General features: G+C 28.2%; 1 protein-coding gene across 1 annotated transcript; it reads right to left on the bottom strand.

The window, feature by feature from the left end:
* Window positions 1-5,741: 5,741 nt before the first annotated feature.
* Window positions 5,742-9,088, bottom strand: LOC129903874 (cyclin-D2-1-like). The gene is made up of 6 exons (XM_055979388.1): window positions 8,328-9,088; window positions 7,454-7,540; window positions 7,263-7,361; window positions 6,968-7,169; window positions 6,728-6,852; window positions 5,742-6,615 (listed from the first exon to the last, which is right to left on the bottom strand). The coding sequence occupies exons 1-6, from the start codon at window positions 8,667-8,669 to the stop codon at window positions 6,379-6,381; spliced, it is 1,092 nt and encodes a 363-aa protein (XP_055835363.1). The 5' UTR covers window positions 8,670-9,088; the 3' UTR covers window positions 5,742-6,378.
* Between the last annotated feature and the right edge of the window lie 10,365 nt (window positions 9,089-19,453).

Raw genomic sequence — 19,453 nt, 5'->3', positions numbered from 1 at the left:
TTAAATGATGGTCCTAAACTATTTATTAGTTGTTGGAAGGTTTTTACTTTTATAGTCGATTGTAATCGTAACATAAGCTCTAATCCCATGAGGAATAAAGAAAAACAAAAAGAATATAAAATAGATGAAATGTTATTTGTTGTAATATTAACAAAACAATCTTAGCTTTTTGGTTGTCAAATAGGAAATAGAATAGGGGTAAAATGAAGTAGTCCCACATGAACAAATTAAAGCCATATGTTTCTCATTGATTGTGAGGCAGTATGATCCACCATTTTCATTTCTGAAACTAAACGCTCCTTCTGAAATAATTCACTTTAAACGAAGCTTCCCAAAGTGAGAAAAAAAAAATAGGGTTGGGGGTGGAGGTCCAGTCGAGCAATGGCGGAGCCAGAATTTTTAATAAAGAGATTCAAAATATAAAAAAGTCGAAATGGATTCAATATTTAATATATATAGAATCAAAAAACGAAGTAATGAATCCTATTGATCCTACCTGACTCTGCCCCTACCGTCGAGTGCATTTATTATTATTATTTGACACAAATGAAATGGAAAAAAATATGGATGAGGTTGGCATATTATTATTATCTGAATAGTCTCAAGTCTCAAGGCACTAAATTTCCGTGACAAAATTTAAAGACTGTTTTGAACCTTCACAATCATAATTTGATGCTCTGTCCACACACTTCTTCTCTACTTTCTTTATCACTTTATATTTTCCCATTTTTCTTTATTCTCTTTTTAAATTTATACACATACATATCTACATTTATTATTGTACTTTGAAACTTATCTCTATGTACTTCTTTATAGAATTAATAGTTTTATATAGACATACATACCTCTTGGCTCTTAAGATGAGTTATTTCATCTAAAAGTTTAAAATGTTTAAAGTCTCTTGATATATGGCTCTTAAAGACATTTGGATGTCTTTCGTATGTTCGATGAGAGAAACAACTTATATTTTTAACACTCTCCCGCACATATGATCCTGATTCTATAGTTCACAGTTCACACATTAATTTCAGGATGAACTTACGAGTCAAAAAAATATATTGACCAAGAACTGATATAATAATTATTTCATCTAAAAATTTATTAACTTACAAGTGTCATTTCCGACTTTTTATTTATTTATAGTCATCTCTGTTTTCTTTCAAAAATTTTGCAATAGTATGAAATGGAAAATGCACTAATATGGAAAAGATAATAAAAGTGCAATATTTTTATATGATAACCAGCCTGCGATATGAAATAATTAACTTTGATTGACATGTTAATCATTATTACGTGTTACGTACGTTAGTGCTAGTGCTACAGTTTAACTTAAATTAATTAGTGCTTACCTCGGATAATCAAAGTAATTTTTAATTATTTATTTTGGTTTCCCATTCAATGTACATATCACATAGGAGTTCCGACTAAATTCGGATCACATACTGCAGGACCGATTCGGGGGTGACGCTCCAACAAATTTTTTATTTTGAACCTGAAATCTCTGATTAAAAGTGAAGTTGTCTCATCACAGCACCACAACCTACCTGATAATCTAAGTCATTATTACATGATACACTAGAATTACTCATGTCGGAGAACAATTGGCTAAATAACAATTTTTTTAGTAACACTATAATTCACGACATAATCATAGGTAAATCCAAAAATTTAACTTTAGAATTTTAACACTATACATGTGGATTTTATTGTACCTTTGAATTTTTTAGATTTACAATTTATATTTACTGAATTTTGATAATATATATATATATATATATATATATATATATATATATATATTATACGTTGATCATACTAAATTCATTTGGATCTAGGCTTCATCCCCTTAGGCCTTCTAGAAATAATATCTACAATACCTCTGGATTCGACATAATTCACTAGTTTTTGATCCAAATTTTGTATTTATTTAGTTTGGAATATAATAATTCAAATGATTAAAATTCAAAATTTATAAACTTCAAATCATGCCTTAATCAGTACTATAAAATGTAATTACACAACATTTCATGCATCGATTAGAAGGACTAAAGTACCAATAAAAATATAGAATCCAAGTAGTTTTGTGGGACTTTTCATGCTTAATAAATGAAAGAATTTCAACTATGAATAGTACTCATGCACAGTAAATTCACTAATAATTGAGGCATATATAATTATTGAAATTAAAATAGGTGACAAAAACTATAAAATCTACTTACTGATATTGGGCTTGGACCTACCATGGGACAATGGTCTCTACTGCAAATCAAGCATTTATACCTCAGAATTTACTGCATTACATTAACTATGAAAAAAGTGCATTTACTCCTTTGAACTCAAGAAAAGAAAATTGGTCCTACTATGTATTAATATTGATGTACTGTTGTTTGTTGAAGGAAAGAAGATATACAGCGAAAAAAGCGTCGAAGGAGTTGAATCACCTGAGTTTCCTCAACCTAACAAACAATATCTTCATTAATTTTCATGAGTAGACAGACACGGAATTTTCACTAATATAAAAAAAATAATTATATATAATATATATACAATGTGATTTTTTGGCTAATAAAATTTGAATGAATCCCTCCCATCTCTGGCCATATACTCAAGAAGAAAAGAACGAGTATGGAAACATCCTAGAAATTTGTTTTAGTGATAATAACACAATGTATGGTGAATAGATTAGACGTATGTCACGTATTTTATGTGTCATTTATAAATCTTAGTATTTAATTAGAAAAGAATAGCGCGCAACATCATTCAATTGAATTTTGACATGTGTGCCACTGACCTTCATAGATTTTTGATTTTAAAAACATGAAAAACAAAAAAAATAGAAAAAAGCACTCTTAAATTAACACTCCCTCGAGTCTATTACTTGTTATGTTTTTCTTTTGCACACCTCTTAAAAAATATTGACTAAAAAAATAATTTAACTAAATTAGCCTTATTTATTCATTGATTTCTATTTATTATTACTCTTCCTTTTATCAAATTAATCTCTTTATATATTTGTGAAAGTAAGGATACATATGTAAATATCAATTAATTATATTTTAATTCTCTAAAATGACATGTATGTTGGACCAATTATTTTTAGTAAGACAAGTAAAATGAAAGAGAGTATAAGTTATTTGAAGAAAAAGAAATCTTCTATATAAAGCAGTCGAATAGTTGCAATTCCATCACTGAAAATCTTTTTTAAAAAAAGTTATTAAAAAATTGAATAAAAGCTTGTAAATATAAATAGAGGAATTTGCAAAGGGAGTTTACACCTAAATAGCAGCAAGATGATGACAATGATAGTAAATTGAAAGATAATAAATATTAGTACTGATTAAGCATTCTGAAATTTTAATTATTTTATTATTATTTTTTTCAAAAAAGGGGTACGAATATTTCATAGCTTTAAGAATATTAAGCATTCTGAAATTTTAATTATTTTATTATTTTTTTTTCAACAAAGGGGTACGAGTATTTCATATCTTTAAGAATATTATTGTCCTTTGCTTCATCTATTTGTCTTTCATAATTTATATTTTTCATCAGTAACACATGTATGGTACAAGGGTGCTGCCATGATTGACGATAATTAGGCACCTTTTTAAACATTTTAAGTGTCCATAATTTATTATTTTATATATTAAGAGCTTCAGGTACCCCAAATTAAGTTAAATTAAAAGGGTACCTAATTATTTCAACAAAGACTAAAAATTGCCTAAAGTTATTGATGGAAAAAGAAAACGAGGAAGAAATTCCTTTTTCTTTTCATTAGAAACATAAAAATAGGGTTTAAGTTCTGCGCATTGACCGTGTAAAATATATGTATCTAACCAGATAACTTACATGATAATTACAAGTAATTCTATATAATAAATATCGATTAATAATTTAAAATGTAAAATAATTATTAACCAACATATTATAATAAGTAGATTGTAGTATTATGTTAAAGATTCTTTGCACTTCTAAGTTCATATAATTTAAAGGAAAAGTTAGATTCGAACGTCTAGTTTACAAAATATTTATATAGTATATAGATAGTATATATATATATATGTTATACACATTTATACACTACATATACAGTTGGATTGTATCAACAGCATATATTACGATCATGTTATTAAACTAGATAATCGATTGGTACATTAAAGTTAATTTTCCTAATTTAATTTTTTACTCTTTTGCAAGGCTGATTGTGTGAAAAATGGCTAAATTGTCAGCTCCTTTCTCTTTTTTGTTGAGGGAACTTATTCCACAAACCCAAAAGGGCTAAAAGTTGATAAAACTTTACAAATACAGTAATTCTGAAATTCTGGCAGTGCCTAAACTGAGACAAATTGTAGTATATTCTTTGCCCATGAAAGTGCTTTTTTTCTCTTCTTTTTACTGAAAAGTCTCATTCTATATAGCACCAAATTAAACAAACAATTATAAAACGAGTAAAGAAGAAAAAGGGAACATATTTAGTTATATGTATATATATATTTTTCAAGATTGTTAAAGTTGAAGAGTTTTGTGCCCATTGCATTGCCAAATAAAACTAGTCCCATACTGATAAGGATAAAAGTGAAACAGGCTACTCTCACACTTCTTTAATAAGCATAGCACCAAAACCCATAGAGTCCAACCAGACAAACAGTCAAACAAGGACTCATCACATGTGCTCCACAAAAAAGTATATGGCAGGAGGCTATTTTAGTCTTTTTAAATTTAATTTTGCAGTAAAAATATTTAGAAATTTTTAAAAAAATACATTATTTTTTTTTTGGTCAGGGAAGAATACATTATGTAGAAGACTATAATAGTAAGTTACAAAAAAGATTTAATTTTTCAACTTACCATGGACATGACTTTATATGGAAAGTTGCAAAGGACATGAATTAGGATAGAAGATAAGTAGATAGTTTATCTAGTTTACTATCTATGATCTCTTATACTTCGATTATCACATTTTTTGGAATAGTTATTGTTCCTTTTTCCAAATTGATTTTTCATGTTCTCTATAGTATCTCCACTTCTATCATTTCTTTGTTTGATCTACATTGATATATATATATTAACCGAAGATCTATCGAAAATAACATCTCTATATTTCAAAGGAGTGAGACTTCACATTTATAGTTGAAAAGAAAAAAAAAATACTCTACTATTTATAAAGTGTTAGAATACTTATAATGATGTGAATCCTTTTAGAGAAAACCGCGCAGATTTCACCTAAAATAAAGAAAAAACTATCTAAATACATAATTTATTTTATTATATTTTTTAAATTTACTATCATTTGAAAAATTACAAAAATTTCTTCTCTCTCCTATCTCAAATACCTCACTTTACATAATGTATCGATCGGATACATCACTTTACGTGATGTATCAGGACATCAGATACATCACTTTAAGCGATCGAGACATCGGATACATCATTTTACGCAATGTATCAATCGAATATATCACTTTACACGATGTATCAGTCGAATACATCACTTTATACAATGTATCAGAACGCTTTGGGATGTATTCTGATTCCACCAAATTTACGGAATTTTTGTAATTTGAAAAAAAATAGGACTATAATATAATTACCTTTTAACAAAATGAGATTTGTATAATCCTTCCTGCAATAAACAATATCATACAATTAAGAGTATTTTTAAGTTGTCATGGGCTCATGGCCCAACACACCTATTAGTGTAAATCAAAGGCAAATGAGATATTACTGAACTGTATAGTTTAGAATTTCATAAAGAAGCCATAATGTATATACATAATGCAAAAGTGCACATAACAACAAATAAAATTAAACAACTCAAAATTCTCTTCCTTCCCTCATATGCCTCATGAACATAACTCAAAATTTCTCTCATAGATTCTCACCTTCCACCACCACCTCTCTTTTTTTTTTCTATTTTTAAACTCTAAAAATAATACGAGCCCCCAAAGGCTAAACAAACTTTATCTATTATAAACTCAAAAGCAAGACAGACCATAAGAGTTCCTCTTCTTCTTTTTTTTCTTTTTTTTTGGGCATTCTCATTATCTTATGTTTCTGCCTAATAATTAATCTTGGCTTCTTTAGCTGTTAAGAAGTCTAATATTTAACAGCTCCAATTTTTTTTTTTTGTTAAAGGAATGAAACCTCTTGTCTATATATCTATCTTCAATCTCCAACCACCAAAATGATCCAACTACTCAAATCTCTTTCCCCAACACCATTATATGTTTATTCATTTTCTTCATAATATTTCCTTTCTTTATTTTGAAATTAAGTTGTGGGGGTGCATTGCATTCTCAAAAGATCACACCAAAACTCTCATTCAACCATAACATAATAACTTGACAAAAGGCCTCCTTCCACTTAATATTTCATCCATCTCTAAGTATCCACTTCACAGGGTCTATTTAGCTTTCTCCTCTTCACTGGACTATTATGCGATGAATTCGCGCATGACTCGACTCCTGAGCCATCAGTTCTGTAACTTAAGCATGCTGCATCCAACACACCAATTGGACTCTGAGGAAGAGATGGGATTGAAGAAGCAATTGGAACTTTAACAAAATCACTTGGCAATGACAATTCTTGAATCAATTTAACACATTTCATCACTTTATCCTGCAAAGTTAGAGTAAAGAAGAAAACTTTAGTATTGTTACAAGTTAATCAGCATGGAAAGTGCAGGAATGATCAAGTTTATACTAATGAGTGTTTGGACCCCCATATTTACCTTTTGTACATGTTGAACTAGAGCAGATAGTGCTTTCTCACTGTCTACTGTCTCAGTTTTTACTGCAAATGAGATTGCCACTGCTGCTGCAATCACAGAAGGCTTGAATTCCAAGAAGTGAATTCCTGCATTGAATTTTCAACCACCAAAAAAATTAGTCCATCTTCCATGTTCTACTTCTTCCTAGTCAAACAAGCATAAATCAAGATCATATTTATCTCAAGATTAAATGAGATTCACCTTTTAGTGTGCTTAGTATGAGTTCTACTGATTTATTGATTGAAGATCTTGAAGTGATTTGATCGCTACTTATCTTCTTGATGAAATAATCTATGAATGAGAATGGGGTGATAGCCTGCATTCTCCATTTCAATGTGGTCAACACAAGTAGCTCCATTCTTTGTATGGTTTTAGCTTCAAATACAAACTTTGTATCCCCTCCCTGTCGTCGCAAATTCCCAATTAGCAACAACAACATAACGAGTGCAATCCCACAATGCAAGCAATGTACTTAAAGTTTGATATGAAAATTCACCTGGAAATCTAAAGACAGAGGAACATCAGTCTCCTCCATTTTGGCAGCAATTGACAAACAAGCTACACCAAGTAACTGCATCATCCATGCCTTATCCTTCTGTGGAGACAACAATAGATGTTATAAGCAATGTGATTGAATGGAACTAAAAGCAAAGTAATACTACCAAATTTAGTAATCAAAGAACTTACAGGTAAGTCATAGGCAGAAAAGAATCTATCAAGATAGTTGACAGCCAAATATGCACACATTGGACCAAAATTGAATTGTGAATGAACCTGCAAGAACCGATCCACCGTTAGATTGGCTCGATATCTAACTCAAACAAAAATAAATTACAATTAGTAACCGATAATCAATCACAAATCTACAGTGTGAAACTCCTTGATAAACAACACAAGAAGCAGAACAATACAAGTAAAGAGGTAAAAGAAATCATGTAACAGACAGCTAAGAGTTGGTGAAACAGGAAAAAAGATCCAAAAAAAAAAGGTGAAATCCCACACAAACTCATTTAACATATCAGCATCAGCTTACCATTAAACAAACACCAAAAGGATTCCCCAAAAACCGCATTCATGTTTTGTGTGAATGCATTGCAAAAAGTTATACCATGATAAAGTAAAAACCAAGAATCATTCATCAAACCCCAACCCCCACCCCCTCCCCCTCCCCCTCCCCTACACACATCCCAAACTAAAACCTCCTAAGATAATTATGACATAAAATCAACCTCCCCTTTTGTTCCAAAAAAAATTTACATCATTGAAACTCCTTTATTAAATACTCCAGTTCGTTACCAGTTACTGTTTAGGAATCTAATAACTCCATCAAGCTCCATTAATTTCATAAAATCTAATTAATCTAAGTTATTAGGAACCACTAGTCAACAATTTCCATTAATTAAATCATTATATTGCTCGGATTCTCCAAAACTGTTGCCACATCCGTGTCGGATCCTCCAAAAATGCAACTACTTTTGAAGGATCTAACACGCACCCAGCTACATTTTCAAAGAATCCGATCATCTGAAATAAAGATCATCTGTAGATTCATGAACCAAACCTTATAAATCCAATCAAGAATCTCATCTCTAGCCCCAATATCCAAATCCCCATTTCTCAACCGTTCAAGGTAATCAACAGCAGGCATATGTTCACATTCCTTTTCAATCATCAAGACTAAACACTCATCACTCTGCAATGGCACACCAGTATAAAATTCCTCCCCATTAAACAACTTCCTGTTTTCTTGACAATTTCGATGAATCCTAGGATACCATATATCTTCCACCACAACTTCCTCTACAAACCCAAATCCGACATCATTGTCCTCATTGCAAAAAATGCTACTGTTGTCTTCTGCACACAAAAGGCTAGAAAATGCATAATCCATACTGGGTGCCATTGAAATACCTCAAAAAAACTCTTTTATCTTTCAATCAACAAAAAAAGTTTTGTTCCTTAACTATACCAACAACAAAAAATAAAAATCTGTGGGTTTTTAACAAAACATTTTCCAATCCAAAACGATTTTCTTGGGAAGAGGATGGATTTTGAAGAGGAAAACAAGAGAAAGATGATCTGTGAAGTTCTTCTTTGAATCCTCTCTGTTTCAGTGACTGATTGTTGACTAGATGTGGATGAAGAAGAGTGTGAGGACTCAGATGAGATATAGCGGCTATGGAGGAGAAAAGGGTATCTTTTATATTGGATTTTTAGGGCATTTAGAGAGAGAGAGAAGGGAGAGGGGGCAACAATGGAAGAAAATGAGAAATGGGGGTGGCGAAAATATAGACAGGAACAAGTGGAAAAAAAATTGTAAAGAGAAATGTATAGACATTTATGCCATAAGCATATTTGGAGGACAATATACGCTATGTATAATGCTATGTACTCCTTTACTCCCTTTATTCTTATTTAAATTTATATTTTGTACGATTTATTATTTGTATTCGTATTATGTACGATCCATTTGAATTTTTAAGTCCTTTGATTTGTGAAAAACAGTCACATCTGTTATGCCACATTTTTTTTTGTGGTTGCTCCGTTATCTCTTGAAGAGAGATCATATAAGAAAAAAATATTTTTTTTCTTGCTTGACTAAAATTTAATACTACTAATAAAAGGATTACATCATTTGATGAGATTAATTTAAGAAAGAATTCAAGTACAATACATATTGTCAAGGAAAACAATCTTTGTAACATTGTGTCATTATTGTTTAGTTTGTAATATTTGGACATTTTAAACTGAACAGACACATTCATTCACAAAAAAAATAACTTTTTAAAATAGTCATCACTCAAGTTTTATAAATACAATATAAAAATATTCTTTTTTTTTTTTTGGAAAAATGTATGTTAAATATTAGAGTTTTGTTGAATCCCGAGGATTTGCTTGTAATCCCTATAATAAATGTATCGGCAATGTATTTTTAAGAATAGTGGTATCACGTAAATATCTTTTTTTTTTCCTAATTTGATTTTTTTATTCTTTAATAAATTTCACCTATTGTAACATATAATATATTTTATTTTACTCCTTTAAATCTCACATTTTAAGAATCTTACATGTAAATACCATTTGATAATCTAATAGTATAAAATATTATTCACATTGGCGGTATATAAAGCTTAGATTTTAAGAGAAAATGTGCATAATAACATGAAAAAAATAGTTATTTTTCTTTTACGTGGCTTATTATTTTGCAATTTGGTATTGTAGATCTCTTTTTTTCAGTTTAAAATATTAATGCTTATTATATCAAAAAGATAGATGTCAAAAACACGCTTAAACTATTTTTCTTTTTTGAGTTTCATATCTAAAATATTGGAGTATGAGTTTCATACATAAACTATCGCTTTTCAGTTTGAATTGGAGGGAGTATATACCATCAATAAAAAAAAATGGAATACACCATATTGTAATCTTTCTCTGTTATATTTTCAGAAATACACCAGTGATATTTGTTTTATTTTTAGAATTACATATTCTATATTTTAAGGTGTTGTTTGGGCCGAAGTTCTCAAATATTCTTGCAAGAAATTTAAGTGAAGTTTCACCATGCGTTTGGCCATAAATTTTTCTAAGTTAGAAATTTAAGTGAAGTTTCACCATGCGTTTGGCCATAAATTTTTCTAAGTTTTTGGTAAAATTTTAAAAAATATTATTTTGTACCCGTAAGTTCTAAAAAGTTATTAAAAATACCCATAAGTTTGTGTTATTATTTTATAATGAACATTTTCGTTAAAAAAAAATTATAACATGATTGAAAATAATCAACAACAACAAAATACATTATAGGCAAGAGCAATACATTAATAGAATTAAAAATAAATTATTCTTTTTTTTTAAATCTTGTCACTCAAACTATTATTTTTCGGACGAGGTAATACCAAACTATTCTTTTATAAAATCTTGGTTGATCATATTAATGGAGTAAGAGCCTGTTGGATGAATTTATTTTAAGTAAGTTATAAATTGAAAACTGCTTATAAATTAAAAAAAAAAATAGGTGCAGTCCAATTTTTATTTTTTTTACTTATAAGTTGTTTTCAACTTATAAGCTGCTTAAAATAAGTCCATCCAAACAAATTCAAATATTTATTGGGACTTATTTTAAGCACAAAATAATTTTAAGTTGGTCAGCCAAACACTCAAAAAACTGAAAACAACTTATAAGTAACTTATAAGTCAATCCAAAGAGGCTCTAAGTTAGTAGATAAATATTTAGTTGAAATTAATAAATGATTGGTGTTTTTATAAAATATAAAATTTGAGGTTATTTTTAAATTTTTAAAACTTCCAAAGTTCCCAAATTCTAATTTTGTTCTTAGAACTTAAGAACTTAGGAATTTTGTCAAATATATTTGTCAAGTAATAACAAATTATATGAACAAATAGAAGTTTCTAAGTATTTTTAAAAAAAATTCCAAAAATTAATTGGGACCAAATGCTCATCAAGTAGACTAACATGTAGCATGCGATATTTATCTAATTATATATTTTATATTTTAAATATGCTTACTTATAGCATGCCGATATCAATTGATTGACGGACAATACATATTGAAATTATGTATTTTAAAAAAAGGCTTATTCATAGCACGTAGATTTCCGTTGATTGAACAGATAGCATACAAGATTATTTAATAATGTATATAACTTAATTTTATTTTATTTTTTCTATTTTAATTTATATAATGTCATTCTTTTTTTTATTTGTCTCAAACGAATGTCATTTTTTTTATAATTAAAAGCAATCCAGCTTTAAAAAATACTTTTGCCCTTAATAAAGGGGTTTATGATTACACAATACCAACATATTCTAATGTAATTTCATAAGTGGAAAAATTTATCATCATAAAAATATACTTGCCATATATGATAGTTGCTTCCAATAATTTGCCTCTCTATTTTTTATGATCAGAAATTCTTTCTTGATTTCATAATAAATTGTTCTCTAGACTTTTTTTTATCAATATGAGGTGATCATAATATAATGTATAAGACTTGTGATTCAGTCAAATCAATTTTTTCTGTGTAAGGCTGAAGCCTCCAAAAAATTGATCCAAAACTTATTTTATACCACAATTTAATTTTGAGAGAATTATTGAAAACACTCATAATTTTTGAAGTAAATTATTAGTCTTATCTTCGAGTTATTGACGGTCTTAAAAACACCTTTTAATTGGCTAACTAAATTTAAATACATCTCCGACCTTGTAATATGAGTGAAATACATCCATAAATTCTCACCAAGTTTAGGAGTGTTTTCAACACTTCTCTCGACTTTTTATTAAGAGTTTCATACTCCTGCCAAAGTTTGAGACCACTTGCTATATCATATGACAGATCGGAGATGAATCTAAATTTAGTTAATCAAGTAATGAAGTATTTTTAAGTCTATAAATAACTCAAAAATAAAATTAATAATTTACACTAAATTGAAGAGAGTTTTTAATTATTCTCTCTTTATTTTTAGTTTTAAATTGTATCAAATCAAAAGATGTTACATAGATTGAGAGGGGGGGATTTACAACCCCCAAAAAAGAGGAGGAAAATGGCATAATTTAATAAGGAGCGGGTAAATTTGTAACATATTAGGGGTAATTTAGTAAATGAAAAATGTAGAACGGACCGATTGGCTGTAAATTTTGTCTTCTTCCTGGGGGGTATTGCCACGTGGAATTGGATTCATTAGTTGAAAGTGTAGTGGGCTGGAAAATGGTTATGTGCCGTTTCAGTAGGAAACTGCAATTATGATATGTGGCAGTACTAATTTTGACACCTTTTTTTGGATTTTTTAATCTATTTTTTACTTTTAAAAACAAATTTATTTCCCCCAAATATACACTCTAAATTTTTGATTTTATATGAATAGAGGTCTATTTCTTTGTCAGAAATATCAATTTCTTCCCTAAATTTTCATTAAACAAACGAAAATAGTCCCCCATCACATGTTAGAAATTTACCAATCAGTGATCGTTTGGCAGGAGCGTATAAAAATAGTGTTAAATATGATGTATCAGTAATGATGACATTAGTTATGCTGAGTTTATTTTTTATGCAACATTTAATTTGGTGTATTAAAAATAATATGTATTGCATAATTTCTAAAAATATATATTTATTTATAGAAATACCCTCTATAAATATGATGAATGATAGAATGTGAAAAATATTTTGATGGGTAATTATATCGCTAATAGAGGTCTATTGCATGCATAACATGATAGACTTTCATGTACTAGTTATATATAGGTTGAAAAAGTATGTCAAACATGATCTAATAAAACGCAAAGCTAATACATTTTACCAAACGACTCCTAAATAAACTATGTCATTTTCCGCTCTTTTCTTCCGAGGAGGTGGGGTGGTCAGAAATATTCTTTTTCTCCTCCTAAATTTTCAATCAACAAACAAAATAAATCCATTCAAACAATTATAATTGGTACATGATATAAGACTTCTTTTTGCACCATCTAACTTTTTTTTTTTGGTTTCCTATTTGATTTTCGATATTTTATTAAATCTCGAATAAATTCAGATTTATGTATTATAGGATTTGTTTCTCCTAACAAGTGTTTTTTTATTTTTAAGATTTTAAACTTAAAATCTCTTATTAAGAGTGAAGAGATTTCAACCAATCTTTTATAATCCATGTTGATGTAGCATTATCTAAGTCATCACAAATATAAATTCTGTTGACAAAATAATTATGTCCGCCAGAACAAGATTAGATAGTCTCACACTAATAGTAGTGAAATTTCCATGTGTTAATTCTCATGTCTCAACCACTAAGTCATTCATTAAGATACATGACATAAGCTTTGGGAGCAAGAAATATTGTCTTTTTGTAGATTCAAAATTTTAATTTAAGAGTTAGCAAGTGATTATTGATTCCTAGTAATTAATGTTATGGGAATTTACTTGATATATATAATAATAACAACATTATAGTGAAAAAGAAATGAGACTGAATAATAACTTTGTTAAATGTTTATTATGATTTTAATTACATATAACATCATTTCATTTATCGCATTATCAATCCTACATAATCGAAAAACAAAAATCATACAATGATGAATAATACTAGGAAGAAAATATGGTAAAAATGAAAAACGAAAGAATTATACAGTTATGCCTCATTATAAAACTTTTCTTTCCCTTTAAAGTGATTGATTGTTACACACTTATAACAATATTTAATGTTTAAATAATATTTTATTGTTATAAATAAAAACTATAAAACTATGTATATTTTTCACTACTTTATATTATGAAATAAAGATAAAAATATAGATTCTTGCAAGAAGATAGACTTGGGCAATTTTCATTTGTTTATATAGGTGCATCATCATTATTTGACCCCTCTAATTATATTAGTAAATGTCTTAATTTGTTCCTCTAATAAAGTTTTTTGCACAAAGTGTCTGTCAATTCGAATGAATTTGATGTGGTCCAACTACCTCCCTCACAAATCACAATTTTTATTGGTTCATAAAGGTGTGAAAATTGCTTTGTACTATATGAAGAAAAAAAAACAAGAAAAGGATATATTGTATCTCTTAATTATCCCTTTTCTGTATTTGTTAATTTTTCTTTTGAGAAATGAATAGTCAAGATTGTCCTACACTATTTTTTGTTTGGTAAGGATAAGCTTGAACTTCTTTCTACTATGGGGGTCGTTTGGTGTGATGGATAAGGCAAAATAGTCTTGAGATAAATTTTTAGTAACCCTCAATTGTTTGTTTGGTTATAAAGTGTGGGATAACTTATTCAGAATTAATAATTATTACTGAGATAAGTTATCTTTCCTTTTGAGTGGTATAGTAATTCCGGAATAACTTATCTCTAGATAAAGTAGATAAATGACAAAAATATTCCTTTAAACCTTTTTTATACATCACTTTTCACATTTATAAAGACTATTTTTGTAAACAAATAATTTATTCTTAAAATTTATATAATGCATGTTATTTTAAATGCAACAAACCAAACACTCAATAAAAACTAATTCCATCACAATTTATCCCATCATAACTAATTCCATTATAACTTATCCATCATAACTAATCCATCATAACTTGTATTCAAACTAAACGACCTTAGTATAATATTCTTCTTCTTTATTTTCTATTCCCAAACCTCCCATAATTTTCACTAAAAATCAAGAAGTGCAAGTCCTTAAAACATAAAAAACAATAAATAAATGAAATTTTGTCTTTATGTTTTTCCACTTCTATTTTGTATAACAAATAAAAAAAGGACAGTCCGATACATTTAAAAATAAAAATAAGATATGTATATATTCTATTCTCCTCATATTCAACTTGTAAGATTACTCTAAATACATTGTTGTTGTTGTAACTTTCTTTTGCTCGTATGATATTTTATAGTTTTATACTAGTTCAACATGTGTATTCTGATTTTAATATAATTATTGAATAATGGTACATCACAATTCACACGTAACAATTAAAAAAATGAAAAAGAATTATTTGCAATTAGAAGAAAAATTGGAAAAGATTGTAAATATTATTGATTAGTAGACAATAGACATCCACACATTCTTTGAAAACGAGCCAACAATATGTGCTCAAAAGGGAATCCAATCGACAATTCAGGCAAATCAACCTACTACAAAAAGGAATCCAATCAACTTCAAATACAAGTATTGTTACTCAAATTTTCTCAAACTCAAATTAACTATGACTTCGCCACTCGACATAATTCAATAACTTTGATTCAAATATTATATATGTATTAAAAGAAACATTTGATATATATATAAATGTATAAATAATATATTAAGAACTCCATAAACAGAAGTCATTATAATTCAAAACTCATAAATTAAACAACACTAATCATATTTTATCTAATTTTTATTTGTTGTATTGACCGTCGGGCGTATTAGTTGTACTCAATCGAACTCTATCAATTCGATATTAAAATTTACAATGAAAAACAAATTATCAATGAAATAACGATAGAATGTGAATATATCAACAAACAAACAAAAATAAAAATAATAGGATTCCATGAGATAATGGCTAATCGTGTAAATCGTGTATGTTTTGCAAATGCATCGATCCATTCGAAAAAGATGTAGAAAATGCAATATTTTAATAATATCTAATGTTGGACTAATTAAAGAAAATGTCTTTTATACTGACCAAAGTTATCACTAAAAGAAATAAGCTTTTGCTTTATGTTACTTTTGGGAGCGTTACCTAATGGGCCTCTCCAATTACTAGTATCATTCATACACAGAGTACAAGTTTTATTCTTCCATATTATTCAGCAAAGGTGATTAGGACAGTTCAAAATTGTGATTAAGCAGACAATCTACATGATTATCAGTCACTCTAATTATAATTCACATTTACTTGTTCATCCTCTTGACTAGCTTAGCCATCTTTAAATTGTTAACTACTTCATCCATCTGTTTCAAATTATTTGTTGTGATATTATATATTTTAAGTAAAAAATAAAGATAAAATAGTAAAAAAATCCCTCTCAATTAACAATTTTTTAATAGACATATAAAAAATATGACAGATAATTTTGAGATGGAAGAATACTTTTCTAGATAATTGTGGTAAAAGTGGGATGGTAAAAGTGCAACAATTACAAAGAATAGTGCACTAGCAGTGTAACTACAAAATATCCTCTTTCTTACATAATTTCTTATTGAGATGATTTCAGAAGTTGCAATTTTTTTTTATTGAAATAGGCATGGTAAGTGTAAAATTCAAAATATTAAAGAAAGTGAGTGTTACAAAATTATATCTAAGAAAAGGTCTCTGAAATTATCTTTTCCTTATTCATATAAATAGATAATATATAGGATGATAATCTGATAATCGAAATTGTTGAGGAGGAGTCCTTTTTATGCCCTTTTAAATGACTATACTATAATTAAATTAGGCTTGTTTCAGGTTGTTTTGTGTAAGGTGTAGACAAAAATCTTAGAATATGTATAAAAGAAATGACACCACTTAAAGATCAACACTTCACAATTCACTAATCAAAGGGAATCTTCTCTTGTATATGTTAAAAATAGCCTAAAATATAATTCGTGTAACTGCTTTTAAGTTTTGATATGTTATTGACCGCTCACATCATTAATGCATAATTTGTGTAAAAATAGAGTTGATAAATAGTCTAATTTAAGACATTTTTTTATTTCATATGTTATATAGTCATAATAAAAATATAAAATATTATTATATATTAAATAATAATAAAAGAATAAATAAAATAATTAAAAATATTAAGAATTATGCAGGTTGCATTGTGATCTGTATTTTAACTCATTTTAGTGCAAGTAATTTTCCCATGCTCCAATTCAGTCTAATTAGTTTATTTGACACCTTTATATTTCCTTCAAGAGATGGCGGATTAAACCCTACCTTAATTTTGCAATTCTTACTAATTATTAGTCAATTAATACTCTACTACTACTTTATAAAGAATTATAGGGATCGAACTGGTAGGCTTGAGGTAAAAGCCAAATAGACTAGATGGTGAAAGCAATACCTTCAGTGTTTAAATATTTAATTAAAGTTGTACTGTAATAATATATTTTAGCTCTAATGTTAAATTATTTAGTACTAATATTTATAATAAAACAATCAATGATTCATTTAAAAAATGAAAAAGTTATTGAGAAAAATATAATAATATACTTGAATTGTGTTTCATTAATATGATCTAAATAGGTTATAGAGTTTCCCTAGGAATCAACACGTACTGCAAATCAATACTTTTATTTTTCTTTCTTTAAATAAAATGTTGTTACGCTGATTTGTTTTTTCTTCACTTTCTAAATAAAATATGGCTTATAAAAAATTCTATTTACGCGCTCGTAAATCACCTCATCAATATATATTATTTTAACCAAAGGATATAAAACTACATAATGTATCATGTTTGGTACGAAGATAAGGTGGGATGATATTATATAAGTAAATTTGAGATAAAATTTATAATATATTTGGTAGATGGTATAAGGATAAATTTATATCGTCAATCAAACACGATATAAATTATCTCTCAAGCTTATTTATGAATATTTCACTTTATTCGATTAAATTTGAAATTATTTTATCCGTCCTCCTCGATGGAATAAATTAATATAAATATTATAATTCTAAAATAATTTAATCCGCGAATCAAACAAACGCATATTGGTTTAGGAGAGCTCTACTCGTTCTTCAATATATTGATGCTTTCACAATGTAATATAGTCCACGAAATATTTCAATTTTTTGTGGGAAAGGACATAGAGTAATAACGGTGGTCATATGACTACGTTAAATTCTAATTTTTTTATTTGATATTGGATATTTATATTGAAGTTAGACTAATTTAAATTTTCATTAGATAGGGCTCATTCGATGGCATTGCTCCATATCAAGTATATTTTTTCATATCCAAAATTTGAAATTAAAATATCAGATTAAAAGAGAAACACGTGATGGAGTCTGACTAAATCTGGATTCGCACCGAATAGTCCCACTTTTTTGGAGTAAAGCGCTCCCTAACAAAGACGACTCCGTACTCAGGGAAATTCAAATCCGAAACCCCTGATTAATAATAAAAGAATAATTACTACTCCACCAGAATCCTTATTGATAGTTTAGACCAATTAAATTGTTAACTCATCAGCCAACACTTCACTATTTAATGTAATCATCTCTTAATAAAACGTTCAAACACTTTTATACGACCAAAATCTTGTCATTTCCCCCCTTCTATTTTCTCTTGGAGTCACAAATAACAATATTGTTGACCCAAAAAAGAAAAAAAAATTCCACCCCTCTTAAAAGTCGTAATGATATAATAATTCAACGGTAAAAAGGACAATTTTTTTTGTTTAAGAGAAAAATTTAACCTTGGATTCTTGATGCTTTGTTTATCAAATTAGCAATGGCCAATGGCCTGATCGGTCAAGATATGCCTAAAACAGACTTCTAAAAAGAGGCTTTTTAAGACACAAGTTTCTAACCCTTTTTCCTCAAATTCTACTTTGGAATATTTCACCTTTTCATATTTGACCCTTTTTTATTTGAGTTTATATCATAATATACATTGTCAGTATAAATATTTTTAATACTAACAAGTTATCGAAAAGATATATATATATATGTACCGATTATTAAACAATATCATGCAGTAAATGGGATTGTTGTTCCCTTAATTAGAAGTCTAGATTTTAAATCCTAGGTAAGAAAAAATCTTTGATAGAAGTATTATCCCGGTGTCCAACACAAATTCGAATTAGTCAAACTCTTATGCAGATACCGAATACCGAATGAAAAATATATATATATATATATATATATATATATATATATATATGCATGTACAAATTCTTAAAGTATGAGATTTAAGATCTTAAGAATAAAGATTAATTGCCTATCACAACAAATAAAAATAGCTTAATGATACTTTTTCCATTTATTTTTAGTTGTCATGGTTTTATTTTCGCGGAATTCATTGGTGGTCCCTTAAAATTGGCATCAACTTTCACTTATACACCGCAACTAAACTTTGTTCATTTTAGACACCTCAAGTAAGGTCTCGATGTGTCATTTTGACACTTTGTGCTGACTTGGCACATTGCGAGTGCTGCACCTATTTTGAGCGCGTGAAGAGAGTTATTTTTAAAAATAT

The sequence above is a fragment of the Solanum dulcamara genome, chromosome 9 (genome assembly GCF_947179165.1).
Source record: "Solanum dulcamara chromosome 9, daSolDulc1.2, whole genome shotgun sequence".
Classification (NCBI taxonomy): domain Eukaryota; kingdom Viridiplantae; phylum Streptophyta; class Magnoliopsida; order Solanales; family Solanaceae; genus Solanum; species Solanum dulcamara.
This window is presented reverse-complemented; position numbering and strand designations above follow the sequence as displayed.

Coding starts and splice junctions, on each gene's coding strand:
- LOC129903874 (XM_055979388.1), bottom strand. CDS start 8,669: ATGGCACCCAGTATGGATTATGCATTTTCTAGCCTTTTGTGTGCAGAA. Junction 6,853..6,967: donor CATACTAAGCACACTAAAAG/GTGAATCTCATT, acceptor AATTCAATGCAG/GAATTCACTTCTTGGAATTC. Junction 6,616..6,727: donor TAGTTCAACATGTACAAAAG/GTAAATATGGGG, acceptor CTAACTTTGCAG/GATAAAGTGATGAAATGTGT.